The sequence below is a fragment of the Bos indicus genome, chromosome 3 (assembly GCF_029378745.1).
Source record: "Bos indicus isolate NIAB-ARS_2022 breed Sahiwal x Tharparkar chromosome 3, NIAB-ARS_B.indTharparkar_mat_pri_1.0, whole genome shotgun sequence".
NCBI classification, from domain to species: Eukaryota; Metazoa; Chordata; class Mammalia; order Artiodactyla; family Bovidae; genus Bos; species Bos indicus.
The window spans coordinates 80,022,630-80,035,262 of NC_091762.1; the positions used below are offsets into that span (position 1 = coordinate 80,022,630).

The 12,633-nt window shown below is 35.1% G+C and overlaps 1 protein-coding gene across 5 annotated transcripts in view; it reads right to left on the bottom strand.

The window, feature by feature from the left end:
- Positions 1-12,633, bottom strand: part of LEPR (leptin receptor) — a 93,657-nt gene that overhangs the window by 20,813 nt on the left and 60,211 nt on the right. For all 5 annotated transcript variants that reach the window (XM_070786396.1, XM_070786391.1, XM_070786395.1 and 2 more), the window contains 6 exons: positions 9,784-10,074; positions 9,507-9,624; positions 6,615-6,814; positions 4,067-4,215; positions 2,838-2,997; positions 2,638-2,720 (listed from right to left, as the gene is read on the bottom strand). In XM_070786396.1, coding sequence (XP_070642497.1) covers positions 2,638-2,720; positions 2,838-2,997; positions 4,067-4,215; positions 6,615-6,814; positions 9,507-9,624; positions 9,784-10,074 — 1,001 coding nt within the window. The remainder of the gene's footprint in view (positions 1-2,637; positions 2,721-2,837; positions 2,998-4,066; positions 4,216-6,614; positions 6,815-9,506; positions 9,625-9,783; positions 10,075-12,633) is intronic.

The window sequence follows — 12,633 nt, forward strand, 5'->3', positions numbered from 1 at the left end:
GACTTTACCAACTAGAATACAGTGGTTATGTATAGTTCCTTTTGACTTCATTCTTAAAAATCTACTCATTAAAAAGGTTGCCTAGGCCTGGACCTTTTTTGCCCAACTCCTTCAGTGAGGTTGTTTCATACACTTGTAGTACAGTTAGATTCTCTTGTTGCAGCCTGAACTCCATTCTAGGATTCTCCAGCCTCCTAATGATTTCTCTTTAATTTGCATACATTAAGGTTTTCTCTTTATGCTATAGGGTTTTATGAATTTTTAGAAATACATAAGGCTATGCAGCACTTAGTAGTGTTGGAATTATACTGTACATAGCCATTTCATATTGTCTTTTTAAATTTAGTCATACTAAATTTGAGGTTCCTTCATGCCTTTTTATGACTTTGATAGCTCATTTCTTTTTAGTGCTGAATAATCTTCCATTCGGAGAAGGCAATGGTACCCCACTCCAGTACTCTTGCCTGGAAAATCCCATGGATGGAGGAGTTTGGTAGGCTGCAGTCCATGGGGTCGCTAAGAGTCAGACACGACTGAGCGACTTCACTTTCACTTTTCACTTTCACACACTAGAGAAGGAAATGGCAACCCACTCCAATGTTCTTGCCTGGAGAATCCCAGGGACGGGGGAGCCTGGTAGGCTGCCATCTATGGGGTCGCACAGAGTCGGACACGACTGAAGTGACTTAGCAGCAGCAGCATGTACTCACTAGGACAATATTATACCAAATAATTTCACCATCATAAAAAATCCCCTGTTCTTCACCCATTCAAACATTTCCCCATCAACCAAACACCTGGAAACCATTGATCTTTTTGCTGTCTCTATAGTTACATCACTTCATGGGAAATAGATGGGGAAACAGTGGAAACAGTGTCAGACTTTATTTTTCTGGGCTCCAAAATCACTGCAGATGGTGACTGCAGCCATGAAACTAAAAGACGCTTACTCCTTGGAAGGAAAGTTATGACCAACCTGGATAGCATATTCAAAAGCAGAGACTTACTTTGCCAACAAAGGTCCGTCTAGTCAAGGCTATGGTTTTTCCTGTGGTCATGTATGGATGTGAGAGTTGGACTATGAAGAAGGCTGAGTGCCAAAGAATTGATGCTTTTGAACTGTGGTGTTGGAGAAGACTCTTGAGAGTCCCTTGGACTGCAAGGAGATCCAACCAGTCCATTCTGAAGGAGATCAGCCCTGGGATTTCTTTGGAAGGAATGATGCTAAAGCTGAAACTCCAGTACTTTGGCCACCTCATGCAAAGAGTTGACTCATTGGAAAAGACTCTGATGCTGGGAGGGATTGGGGGCAAGAGGAGAAGGGGACGACAGAGGATGAGATGGCTGGATGGCATCACTGACTCGATGGACGTGAGTCTCAGTGAACTCCAGGAGTTGGTGATGGACAGGGAAGCCTGGCATGCTGCAGTTCATGGGGTCGCAAAGAGTCGGACACGACTGAGTGACTGATCTGATCTGATAGTTACATCTATCTTTTCTTGAACGTCATCTAAGTGGAATTATAATGTAGCCCTTTACACAGGCTTCTAGCACTTAGCAACATTCATTTAAGACTCATCCATATCTTTTGTGGCTTTATATTCTTTTTATCACTGAATATTATTCCCAGGCAGCACTAATGGTAAAGAACCCGCCTGCCAATGCTAAGAAATGCAGGTTTGATCCCTGGGTCAGGAAGATCCCCTGGAGGAGAACATGGCAACCCACTCAACTCATTGTTTTCCAGAGAATCCCATGAACAGAGGCGCCTGGTGGGCTACAGTCCATAGCGTTACAAAGAGTCGACAGGACTGTAGAGACTTAGCACACACACATTATTCCATTATATGAAAGTACCAAAGTTTTTTTATAAGAATCTATCAAACTATATTCCAAAGTGGTTGTGCAATTTTGCATTATCGCCGGCAAAGAATAAAAGTTCCTGTTGCTTCACATTCTAGTCAGCAATTTATTGTGAGTTTTTTGGATTTTAACCACCCTAAAAAGTATGTATTGTGTCTTATTGTTGTTCTAGTATGGATTTCCCTAATGACAAATGATGTTTGTAAGGACTGAATGTTTGTATCCCCTGAAGATTCTAACAAAAAATAATACATTCACTTGGGACAGAAATCAATTCATTTGGGAGAAAGAATGCTTTCAAAATTGCTAAGTTCTATACTCATTGTTTTTAGAAATATCTGTTGTATACTTGCCATCATACAGAAAGAACAATCTCAATGTCCTTGAGGTATGTAGGGAAGGCCATGTTTACTCTGGTTAGGATTAAACACTAATGGAATTTTTTGGACTTGAAGGAACACTAGATAGTATCCAGTCCAATCTTATGTTGATAGAGATGAGGGAACTGCGGGTGAAAGGTCTAAGTGACTGTCAACATAGCACTGATTAACTACACCATGTCAAGCCAAAAACAGAATTAAAGTCTCCAAACTCCAGACCAGTGCTTCCTCCACTCTACATCTTGACTCTCTGTAATCAACATCTTCAAACAGAAATAAATTTGGGATTGCAGAGTTTACAAAAGATGGTATTATTGAGTAAATCTTTTTACAATGAAGCAAATCTTTCAGGATACAAAAGTAAAATTTTAAATAACATAAAAATCAGGAATACCTTCCAAAGCAAAGTGACATTTCTCTCTTTTTTAGTGGTGTCTTCACTAATTAGTCTCCAAAATTCAGGTCCTCTGATAGGAACTGCAAAATGACAAGGAGCCCAAGTTGTACATATGATCTTAGAAGGATTATCTTTCAGTCATATTTGAAGCACATACTTAGGCATTTTTAAGACACATTCACAAAATCTCTACAGACCTTTCACATCCATGACAACTGTGTGGGCTGGAGTACTCCAATTACTCCAATATCCCAGTCCATCTAGCCTCTTACAGCGCACCTGGACAGTATAGACTGCACAGAGGTCTGGCACTGGGAGACTGGCAGATTTTAATTTTGCATCATATACCTCAAACATCTGTAAAATAAGTCAAATCATTAGACACATATGTAGCTAAAAACCCTGAGGTGCATTTTATTTTACACTCTAACACTATTCCAAAACTAAGAGAGAACTGACTTTGTGTTTTCTGACTTTAGAAATTTACTAGGCTTGCAATGTGAGTTCCTTCAAGTTAAGGATTGCCTCAGCATCTTGTTGTTTCCATCTCATGACAAGACCAGGTAGGACAAGAGTTCTCTTGCAACCTCACTTCCCAATCACCCTCTTACCCTAGTGCTAACCTCTGTCCACAGACTTTTAATAATTTTAACCTAGTGGTTAGATATGGCCTACTCTACAGGGCCTGTCTGATATTCAGTCTCTTCAATAAGTAGGTAAACTGTCACATTCAGCTGAAATCACTGTGATCTAGACATAATGGGAGCTCCTGCTATTTCTAGGTTTTGCAGGCTGCTGTCAGAAAGCCGAAACACAAGGGGTATCATATATTCACTTGCCACTGTGGGTGTCATTCCGGTTGTTTGATAAAAGCAGCTTCCAAACTGTGTCCCATTGAATATGTGTGTTAGAGGAAAAGAGATTCCTTGGTAAAATGAGTTTGAGAAACAGGATGAAATGAAGTCACAAGTGTTTCTTAAATTCAGGACTTCTCCAAACCTTTAACATGCAAAGTATCATGATGCTACACTAGTGATGCAAGGTTTCCTAGACTTTATTTAATGTGATCTTTGTTCAAGAAACATTTTATGGGATCAATGTTCTATAAAACACACCTTGGGAAATGCTCAGTCACAGGACATTTCATTCCTTGAAAGGGTTAGCAGCTCAATGGATAGAACTTAGGCAAACTCCGGGAGATAGTGGAAGACAGGGAAGCCTGTTGTGCTGCAGTCAGTGGGATTGCCAAGAGTTGGACATGACTGAGCGACTGAACAACAACAAAAATTTAACAAAAAGAACTACAGAATACAGGAGGATGTATTTTTATGCCAGTAAAATAAATCTTATGCAATAAAATTCTTAAACAGTTATAAGAAATAATATTTAGTGAGGCAAGCTGAAGAAATTTCCAGGTAAAAAATACCTTCCATTGTACTTGTTTTCCACTTAAACCATAGCGAATCTGGAACTGAAGATTATTCTCTGGGAAGACCGGCTTTTCCCAAGATATTTTCAATAATCCAATTTTTACAGTAATTTCTGCTTTCACACTGGATGGAGGCAGTGGTTTCACTAGAAAAAAATTTAAAGTATTATGTAACAGTAATTTAAACAGTAACAATGTTTTTAAATGTTATTATGATTTTATAATCTTCCATTGTGCTTCCCAGGAGGCTCAGTGGTAAAGAATCCAGCTGCCAAGCCGGAGATGGAAGTTCAATCCCTGGGTCAGGAAGATACTCTGGAGAAGGAAATGGCAACCCACTTCAGTATCTTTCCTGGGAAATGCCATGGACAGAGAAGCCTGACAGGTTGTAGTCCATGTGGTTATAAAGAGTCAGATACCACTTAGCAACAATAACCTTCCATACCTTCTATTTATAAAGCAACATCTCTTTCTTAAAATTTTCTCATTCATTGTCTCATTTTATTCCTTACAACTGTATGTGATACATAAGAAAAAGATTATGTCTATTTTGCAAATAGAGCTATTGATTGAAAAAAGGTCAATTCATTGTCCATGTCACTCTCCAAATTAATAGTAAGACCTGATTAGAAATGGAGCTATTGTCTCCGCATGCAAAAGATACCATACTGAACACATAAGAAATTTAATAGCAAACTCTGTTCTATATAGAACTTTAATTAAAAGCAAAAAACTATACAGTGCATCCATTTCCACACATGTGGTTTCAAACTTTTCTGCTGTTTGTTAAAAGGTATTTTTAGGTTAAGGTCAGAGGTAGTCTTGCAGAGTAAAGCCTTGGTTCTCTACAGTCTGAGGAAAATAAGTTTTTTAAAGGTAGAAACAAAGGCAAAGAGAACCAGATGGCAAGAGATTTTTTAAAAAATAGTAAAAGACATTACTCAAACTCAATGTATTTGGGAACTAATATCTCAAAGCATAATCACTATAGTGTGAACATTTGAAGCTCCAGATTTCATCCACAATACTTCTTCAGACTGTGGATAACCAAAACTCCTAAACTTTTCTTATTATTACTCAGTATCTCATGCTTATTCAGTTCTTCATATGTCAAGAAGACATTCTTCACCAACCAGTATGATGACATATTTTTCCCCTTTTGAAAAGGTATTAATAATTCCTCCTCAAGAAAAGAAGTATGAGCTTCCAAAAGACCCTTAGGCATTAAATCTGTGATTGCACTTGACTGAATCATGTGCACATCACATCTATATATTCCATGAATGCCTAGTTTGTACAAGGAATGATTTGAAGTACAATAGTTCACGTGATCCCCAGAATACCGACCTTAGGGAAGAAGGAATTTTCTACATTTTATACATGATTAAATAGTCTCGGAGCATTTAAGCAACTAGCCCAAGTTAACAAAGCTAGTAAAATGAGGAGCTGTCATTCCTAAAGTTGAATTTTCACAGTGTCTTCTAGTATATAGTAGGCAATATTAAGTCCAACTTAAATGCCTTATATTAGTACTGAAAAAAGTAACATCAAAAACTGTTCAGATATCAAACTGAATCCATGTTGCAATTGTCACATAATAGATGCGAGGGTGTATCTGTGCATGTTTGTGGGGAGGGGTGTAGAAGAGTTCTTTGCTACCCTAGAATATTTAGTATCAGATAAGTACTCCTTACGATAAAATCACTTAAAATGGAACCAAACTAGTGAGGGGCCTGAAGAGGGCAGATCAATTAATTGGGACTTCATATTGAAAGAAAACTTTTTTGATTATGACAATTTCATCCTGTATCTAATAAAATTTAGATTTGAAGTCAGATATGTATTAATTATCTGAAAATACAATGGACCAATATTAATTTTTGGTATAATTTCCCAACAAAATAGTATACAGCATCAAAAGATACTCTACTGTCTTTGCCAGAGAATCATAAATGGGCCATTTTTCAAAGATTTCACAGTGATACTTGGAGCAATATACCAAAATTTCCAAGGGTTCTCTTTGTCCTTTGAAATAAAAATAACTTTTTAAAATACTATGGCGGATGTCATCGTCTTGATTATTTTCTCTTTATTTCACTTGAGTTATTTTGAATCCTTCTGCTTCCTACCCAGCCTTACAAATTTAAGCTTTGAGTTATGACTACTCAGATTTCAAAAACCATCAGAACATCCAATTAAACTTTTAAATTAAAAACATCAGATGTTGCCATATGTATATTGAGAAAAAACATAAAATAGTGTATTATTTAGAATAATATTAGTACCAAATTTCAAACCCAGTAACCAACATAACTCAGCAAATTATGTGCTAAACATATTCCTATTGTTAAAAATTGTGCTATAAGTAAAATAAAAATTGTAAAATTGTCTAAGGCTGATTGCCTTTTCAATCCCACTGCAAATAGGAAAATAATTTTTTAATCTAGTGTGATCAGAAAATAGCAAAATTCAACTGTTACCCTGAATCAGTCTGAATCCAAATCTGCTAATAAAAATGAAGACATACATATAGTTTTTGACGTACCCACAGAATCAGGAATGACACAAGCTGGTGGAGAGTCCAGTGAGCCCAACGTGTGATTAATTCTAATCCACATTGTATAGCCAGATAATAGAAAGATTGGCTGAAATATGCATTCATAAAAACCATCTCTCTGCAAGTGGCAATCTTTGGGTTCAGATACAGGATGAATAGACGGAACATCAGAACAGTACAGGCTGCTCCTTAAAAGATAAAAAAATAATCAATAAGTATACAACAATGATGAAAGCAATAAGATATCTGAGAAGACTTCTTTGTTGTTTAAAATACACAGTTTTTGCTCCATCTAAAAGTAGTTGTTCTTATTGAAAAGGCATTTTTGAATTCCCAGCTATATTACAATCTTTCCATTAAAATAGAAAACATTTATTAAATATTTCGCTTGACAGTAAGTGCGTATGCAATTCAAGTAAATGACAATTTTCTAATAAGGAGAGAAGGATCCAATTAGAGACAGGACTTACACCACTTTGGAAGCTATGCTAATATAGCTCAGTGATTGAATTTTTAAAATAAAGATCATAAGTGGTAATGGGACATTCCTGAGATGGAAAGAAAGATAAATTCCTTGCACTTTAAATTCTACCACAAATTGAAAACATAATTGATAGTAAATTATATCTTAATTGACATTTCCCTAATATATTCTAGTTCAAAGCAATATAATTAAAATAATACCAATTCTTGACTTATATATGGATCGTATAGTCAGGTGAGCTTCCCAAGTGACCCAGTGGTAAAGAATTCACCTGCCAGTACAGAGGAGACATGGGTTCAACCTCTGAGTTGGGGAGATACTCTGGAAAAGGAAATGGCACCCACTCCAGTATTCTTGCCTGAAGAATCCCATGGGTAGAGGAGCCTGATGGGCTACAGTCCATGAGGTTGCAAAGAGTTGGACACAACTGAGCATGCAGGCATATAGTCAGATATATCACTTATTTTCTCAGAGAAGAAAATTAAGAAAATATTTTTATCACCACATCCTAATCAACACTATACCTTAGAGAATATAAAGCATTTCACCTCTTCTTTGAAATAACTCTTCTGCCATTATTTGCTTTAAATATAGTAGTTAAGTGCTAAAAGTAGCAGTTACTATTTCCTTAGGAATGGGGGTAAGGAGGTTACGTGAAAATGGAAAATCAATATTCTTTTGTCCCTTATTTTCCATTTTTTGTGACACCTTTTTCTTCCTATTTCCTCAAAATTACAACCATGTGTGAGTTTGTGTATGTGTGTGTGAAAGCCTGTGATGGGTGACGTTAGATGAGAGAGTGGGATGAGGAGTCATCATCTTGTACAAAAGCACATTAGCAGTCCGCTTGGAATTCAAAGATTAGCATCGTTATCATTATGATAGATACAAACATTTATTGAATATTTACCAGAAGACATCATATCACTTAATTATAATTAAATAAGATATTATTAATTTTCACAGAAACCCTTCAAGTCCTATTATTTGTTCCATTGTACAGATAAGGAAAATGAAGCTTAGAGAGGTTAAAAATCTTGACCAGCTAGTTTCATGGTTCTTCTGAAAATACTAGGAAGATAAATGACTCAAATGCTTAGAGAACAGTCATCCACAAACGCCACTGAAAATGTCATGGAAAGAAAGTAAAGAGATTACAAAAGTAATGTGGTATACAGTGAACATTCTATTGATTTTAAAGTACTCATATCAGGTAAGATGAAGACAGCTATTATTCCCACATGAGAGATGAAGAAATTGCCCTGTTTTTTCTAATACTACGTAAGAATAGATTGGTAGCAATAGGAATAGATCAGAACACATTATTTGAGAAAATGGATTTTTCAAGTAGAAACTTTAGATTTTAAGAATAAATGAGCACAAGATATAAAACTAAAAGTCCTGATACAAATGGAGACAGGGTGTTTAAGAGTATACATGTCCTTGATAATTACTAAAGAGTATTATAAAAATTAAAATATGTCTATCTTGTCCTAATTGACACATTTTAGATAAAAGCACTTATAGAGAGAAGGAGAATACTATAGGAAGACAATAAACTTGAATTCTTTTTAAAACATAGAAGGGTAAAGAACAAATGAAATTACTCTTTACTAGAATAGTTTAATCATTGTGAAGTAAACAAAGTTATGGTTACCAAAGGGGAAAGGAGGGAAGAAATAAATAATTTTGGAGTTTGGGATTAACAGATACATACTACTATTTATAAAATAGATAAACAACAAGGATTTACTATATAGCACAGAGAACTATATTCAGTATCTTATAATAACCTATAATGAAAAGAATCTGAAAAAGAATAGATACACACACATATATATAGACATAACTGAATCACTTTGCAGCACACCTGAAACTAGCACAAGATTGTCAATCAACTATAGTTCAATTAAAAAAATAATCTTACCTATTTATAAAAACCATTCATATTGTCTCTCACAATCTCTGTGCCACTACCTCCAATTTTTTCTAAAACCTTAATCTTCAGCAAATGATATGAGGCTTCTATAATCCTTCATATTTTCCTCAGTCAATTCTCCAAGTCAAATTAAAAATGTATAGACATTAGTTTTGGGGATTTCATTCATTAACTACACATTAATTATTTCTCCACATTAAATGCAATTGTGGAGAATTAACTGATCATCAGGAAAAAACAATGACATAAAAACAAATTACAACTTTTTTTGTGTGTGAATTTTTTCAAGAATCACCCATTTATTTAACTCCTCAAAAATTTCCTAATTAAGTATATTCTACTTTCCTCTTTCAGGAGGAAAGAGGATACTACAAGAGTATCACTATCATGACATTTTCATAAGAAATGTTTATCTCACCATATCCACAGAAAAAAAAATAACAAAAATAATACATACCTATGATACCTCAGCTGCAAATTGCTTCCTGCAAGTGATTGGATTGCATTGGGTGACCATCTGCAAGTCATTTTAGTTAAGTACCCATCAGTTTCACATGATATATTGATATTGACATCTATTTAAAACACATTAAAATATTACTATAAAGCAAAAACACCAAAACATTTTTTAATGAAAATACAATTTCCTTAGCATCTTCAATGGAACTCTAAGATAGAGTCCATAATAAAAGTGTACCTCATGGGAAAAAAGAAGACAAGCCTGGGCTTCTTACCAATCACATATAACTCAGCATAGCGATGGTGGCACTCTTGCTCATTGCAGCAGTACACTGCATCATAGGTGAACTTTCCTCGGGGTTTGGTTGCATTCAAGTTGGGAAAAGTAACTTTGCTAATATGGTCATCCACAACATCATACTGGCTTTGAGGAATTTTCTCAGCTAAATTCAACCACCAAACAATCTTTTTTGAGGAAACGATCTTCTTTTCATTTTTATAGATACAGTGAAAAGAAATGTTAGACCCAACAGCTGTCAGAATTTTAGGTGGAAAATATATGACATCTGTAATGGGGGAAGAAAGATATGATATGAGATCAAGAAAGAAAACATCACGTAAGTAATTGATACCACACAAAAAGGATTCACCAGGCATTCAGGATTATACTGCCCCAAATAAAATGAGTGTGCTGAGAGACTGCAGAACTGTAGCTGTCCATTCATGTATAGTTAGTAAGCATCCCAAGCATTCTCATTCTCAAATGACTTGAATGCCCATAAATGCCTTCAGAATTTTCTAAGAACAGAGATTTATTCATTATAAAATATGTTTTAGTGAATAACTGTCACTTGCTGATAGGCAGAAAATTAGTGAAAATGAAATATAGTCTAATTCTACCATGGCATGTCTTCCATCAGACTCTGCTTTCAGAATCAGCAAACTTTAGGCAGGTTCTCAAATCAAATCCCTACAAAGCAAAATCCTGAAGAATAAATGGTGATAGCCCTTCTCGTATTTGAATACATGAAAATTTCAAGTAAGCGAGTAGAGAAATAAGCTTTAAATATGAAAACTTGTTAGGAAACGTAAAATCAATGATGCACCAACGCAGACAAAACTGCAAATACTGTTCTGTAACATCATTTTAAGTATTCAGTGCCAGTGTCGTGTGGCGAGGACAAGGGGAATCAATATTTCTCTAAAATATTATTCTTAACACCTATGCACTATTCCGTAGTACTGTTTCAGTCTCCTATTACTGGAAACATTTTCTTTTTCTTTGTGTGCTCAGTCGTCTCCGACTCTGTGACCCAATGGACTGTTGCAGGCTCCTTTGTCCATGGAACTCTCCAGGCAAGAGTACTGGAGTGGGTTGCCACTTATATTCCCGATCCAGGAATCAAACCCATGTCTCCTGCACTGGCAAGTGGATTCTTTACCATTGCGCCACCTGAAGCCATAGTTAAGTCTCTATTTTTTAATTAGAAACAGAATAAAAGTAAATGAATGTTTACACAGGAACAAATTATTTCTGCCATAGTGCATTACGAAAACAGGATATTTCAGTTGTAAAATTTAAGGTAAGCTATTTTCTGCTGAGGGAATATGAATATCTGTTTCCATATATATCCTTTGAATTACCCTCAAAACAAATCCAAAAACTTTGATTAGTTCTTATTATTTTTCTCTTTTCTGTAATAGCATGCTAACCTCCGAATCCATAGAAGATATTTGCATTTGCTATGTCTACAGTCAAGTATAAACAGGAAAAAACTTCATGGCATGAAATTACTGGACAGAAGTTAGGCCTTATATTTATGAATCTCACCTAGGGCGGCACTCAGGCTTCACTGGTAATTACTTACTTACCACACACCTCATTACCAACTGCCTCAAAAGTCTCAATTCAGTTTTTTAAAAAAGAGTACAAATAAGATTTCCAAAATTAAATTGACGCTTTAATTTGAAAGATAATAAAAAGCTCAAAGCATTTCACTTTGAAATTGAAGCCTAAGACTTAATTGAAAAACAGGATTAAAGTCACAGCATTTTCATGTAATTAAATGCTAAAATAGCTTTAAAAACAAGTTATTAAAAACCTGATGATCTATAAAATTTACATTGAACAAATGTGAAATTGATATGTGCTGACTGTTTAATTTTTAAAATAATATAAATATATCTATCTTTTATTCTCATGTGAGATACTACTATACAACAGTTTGTAAATTAAAACAACAATAATGATTTTCTTCCCATGACCAAATATCAATACCTTTACAGGATCTGCATTAATGAATTCTATTTAAAAAGGAAATTCTATTGACAAATATTAGTAAATTACTCAAAAGAACATAAATCATGAATCAAACATTTTAGATAAATTATTTTAAAATGCGTGTCTTTATCATAGCTCCATAAAATAGATTTTTTAATTCTTGGAGCAGATTACCTATTTTTCTTTAAGAAAAAAGTATTTTCTCTAACCTGGTATAAGAGCTGCACAAGAAATGTAGATATTATCTAACACGTGTTTCTCCTCTTCTTTCATAGCAACAAGAATGCAGTTAATAAAGTTACTACAGGAATTCAGCACTTCCAAAATTGTTTTTAGTATGTAAATTGCAATATTCATAAGTTCTGGGAAGGTCCTGGGTTTTCCTTGAAAAGCATCTCCCAGCAGCTATAGAGAAAGAACCTATTAAATTCACTCTAAAAGAATCCATAAGAATTCCTTGACTAGGAATAGTCAATGCTTCATTAACTATGCACTTGGTAGGTACAGCTTAAATGCATTAATGAATAAAATGTAGCAGTTACAAAGGTCCTGAGAATTAGTATTCTGTCTGCAGCAATATTTACATCAAGTAACCTTTAAGTGTTTGGAAATAATAAAACAGGTGTGATAACACATTCTAAGTAAATTAACGCCTCAATCTCATGGAATGTTGCTGTTTGCTGGACAGTGAACAATGGTAGTGAACCTAATCATATTAAGTAACTAGACTTAAGGGAGAAGGATTCGAATCTCTTTACACAGGAATAGGAAGTCCCCAAGTTTGGAGACATACTTTGCTGTTGCACAGCTTTCAGGAAATAAGTCTCAAGTGTGGTGCGGACAT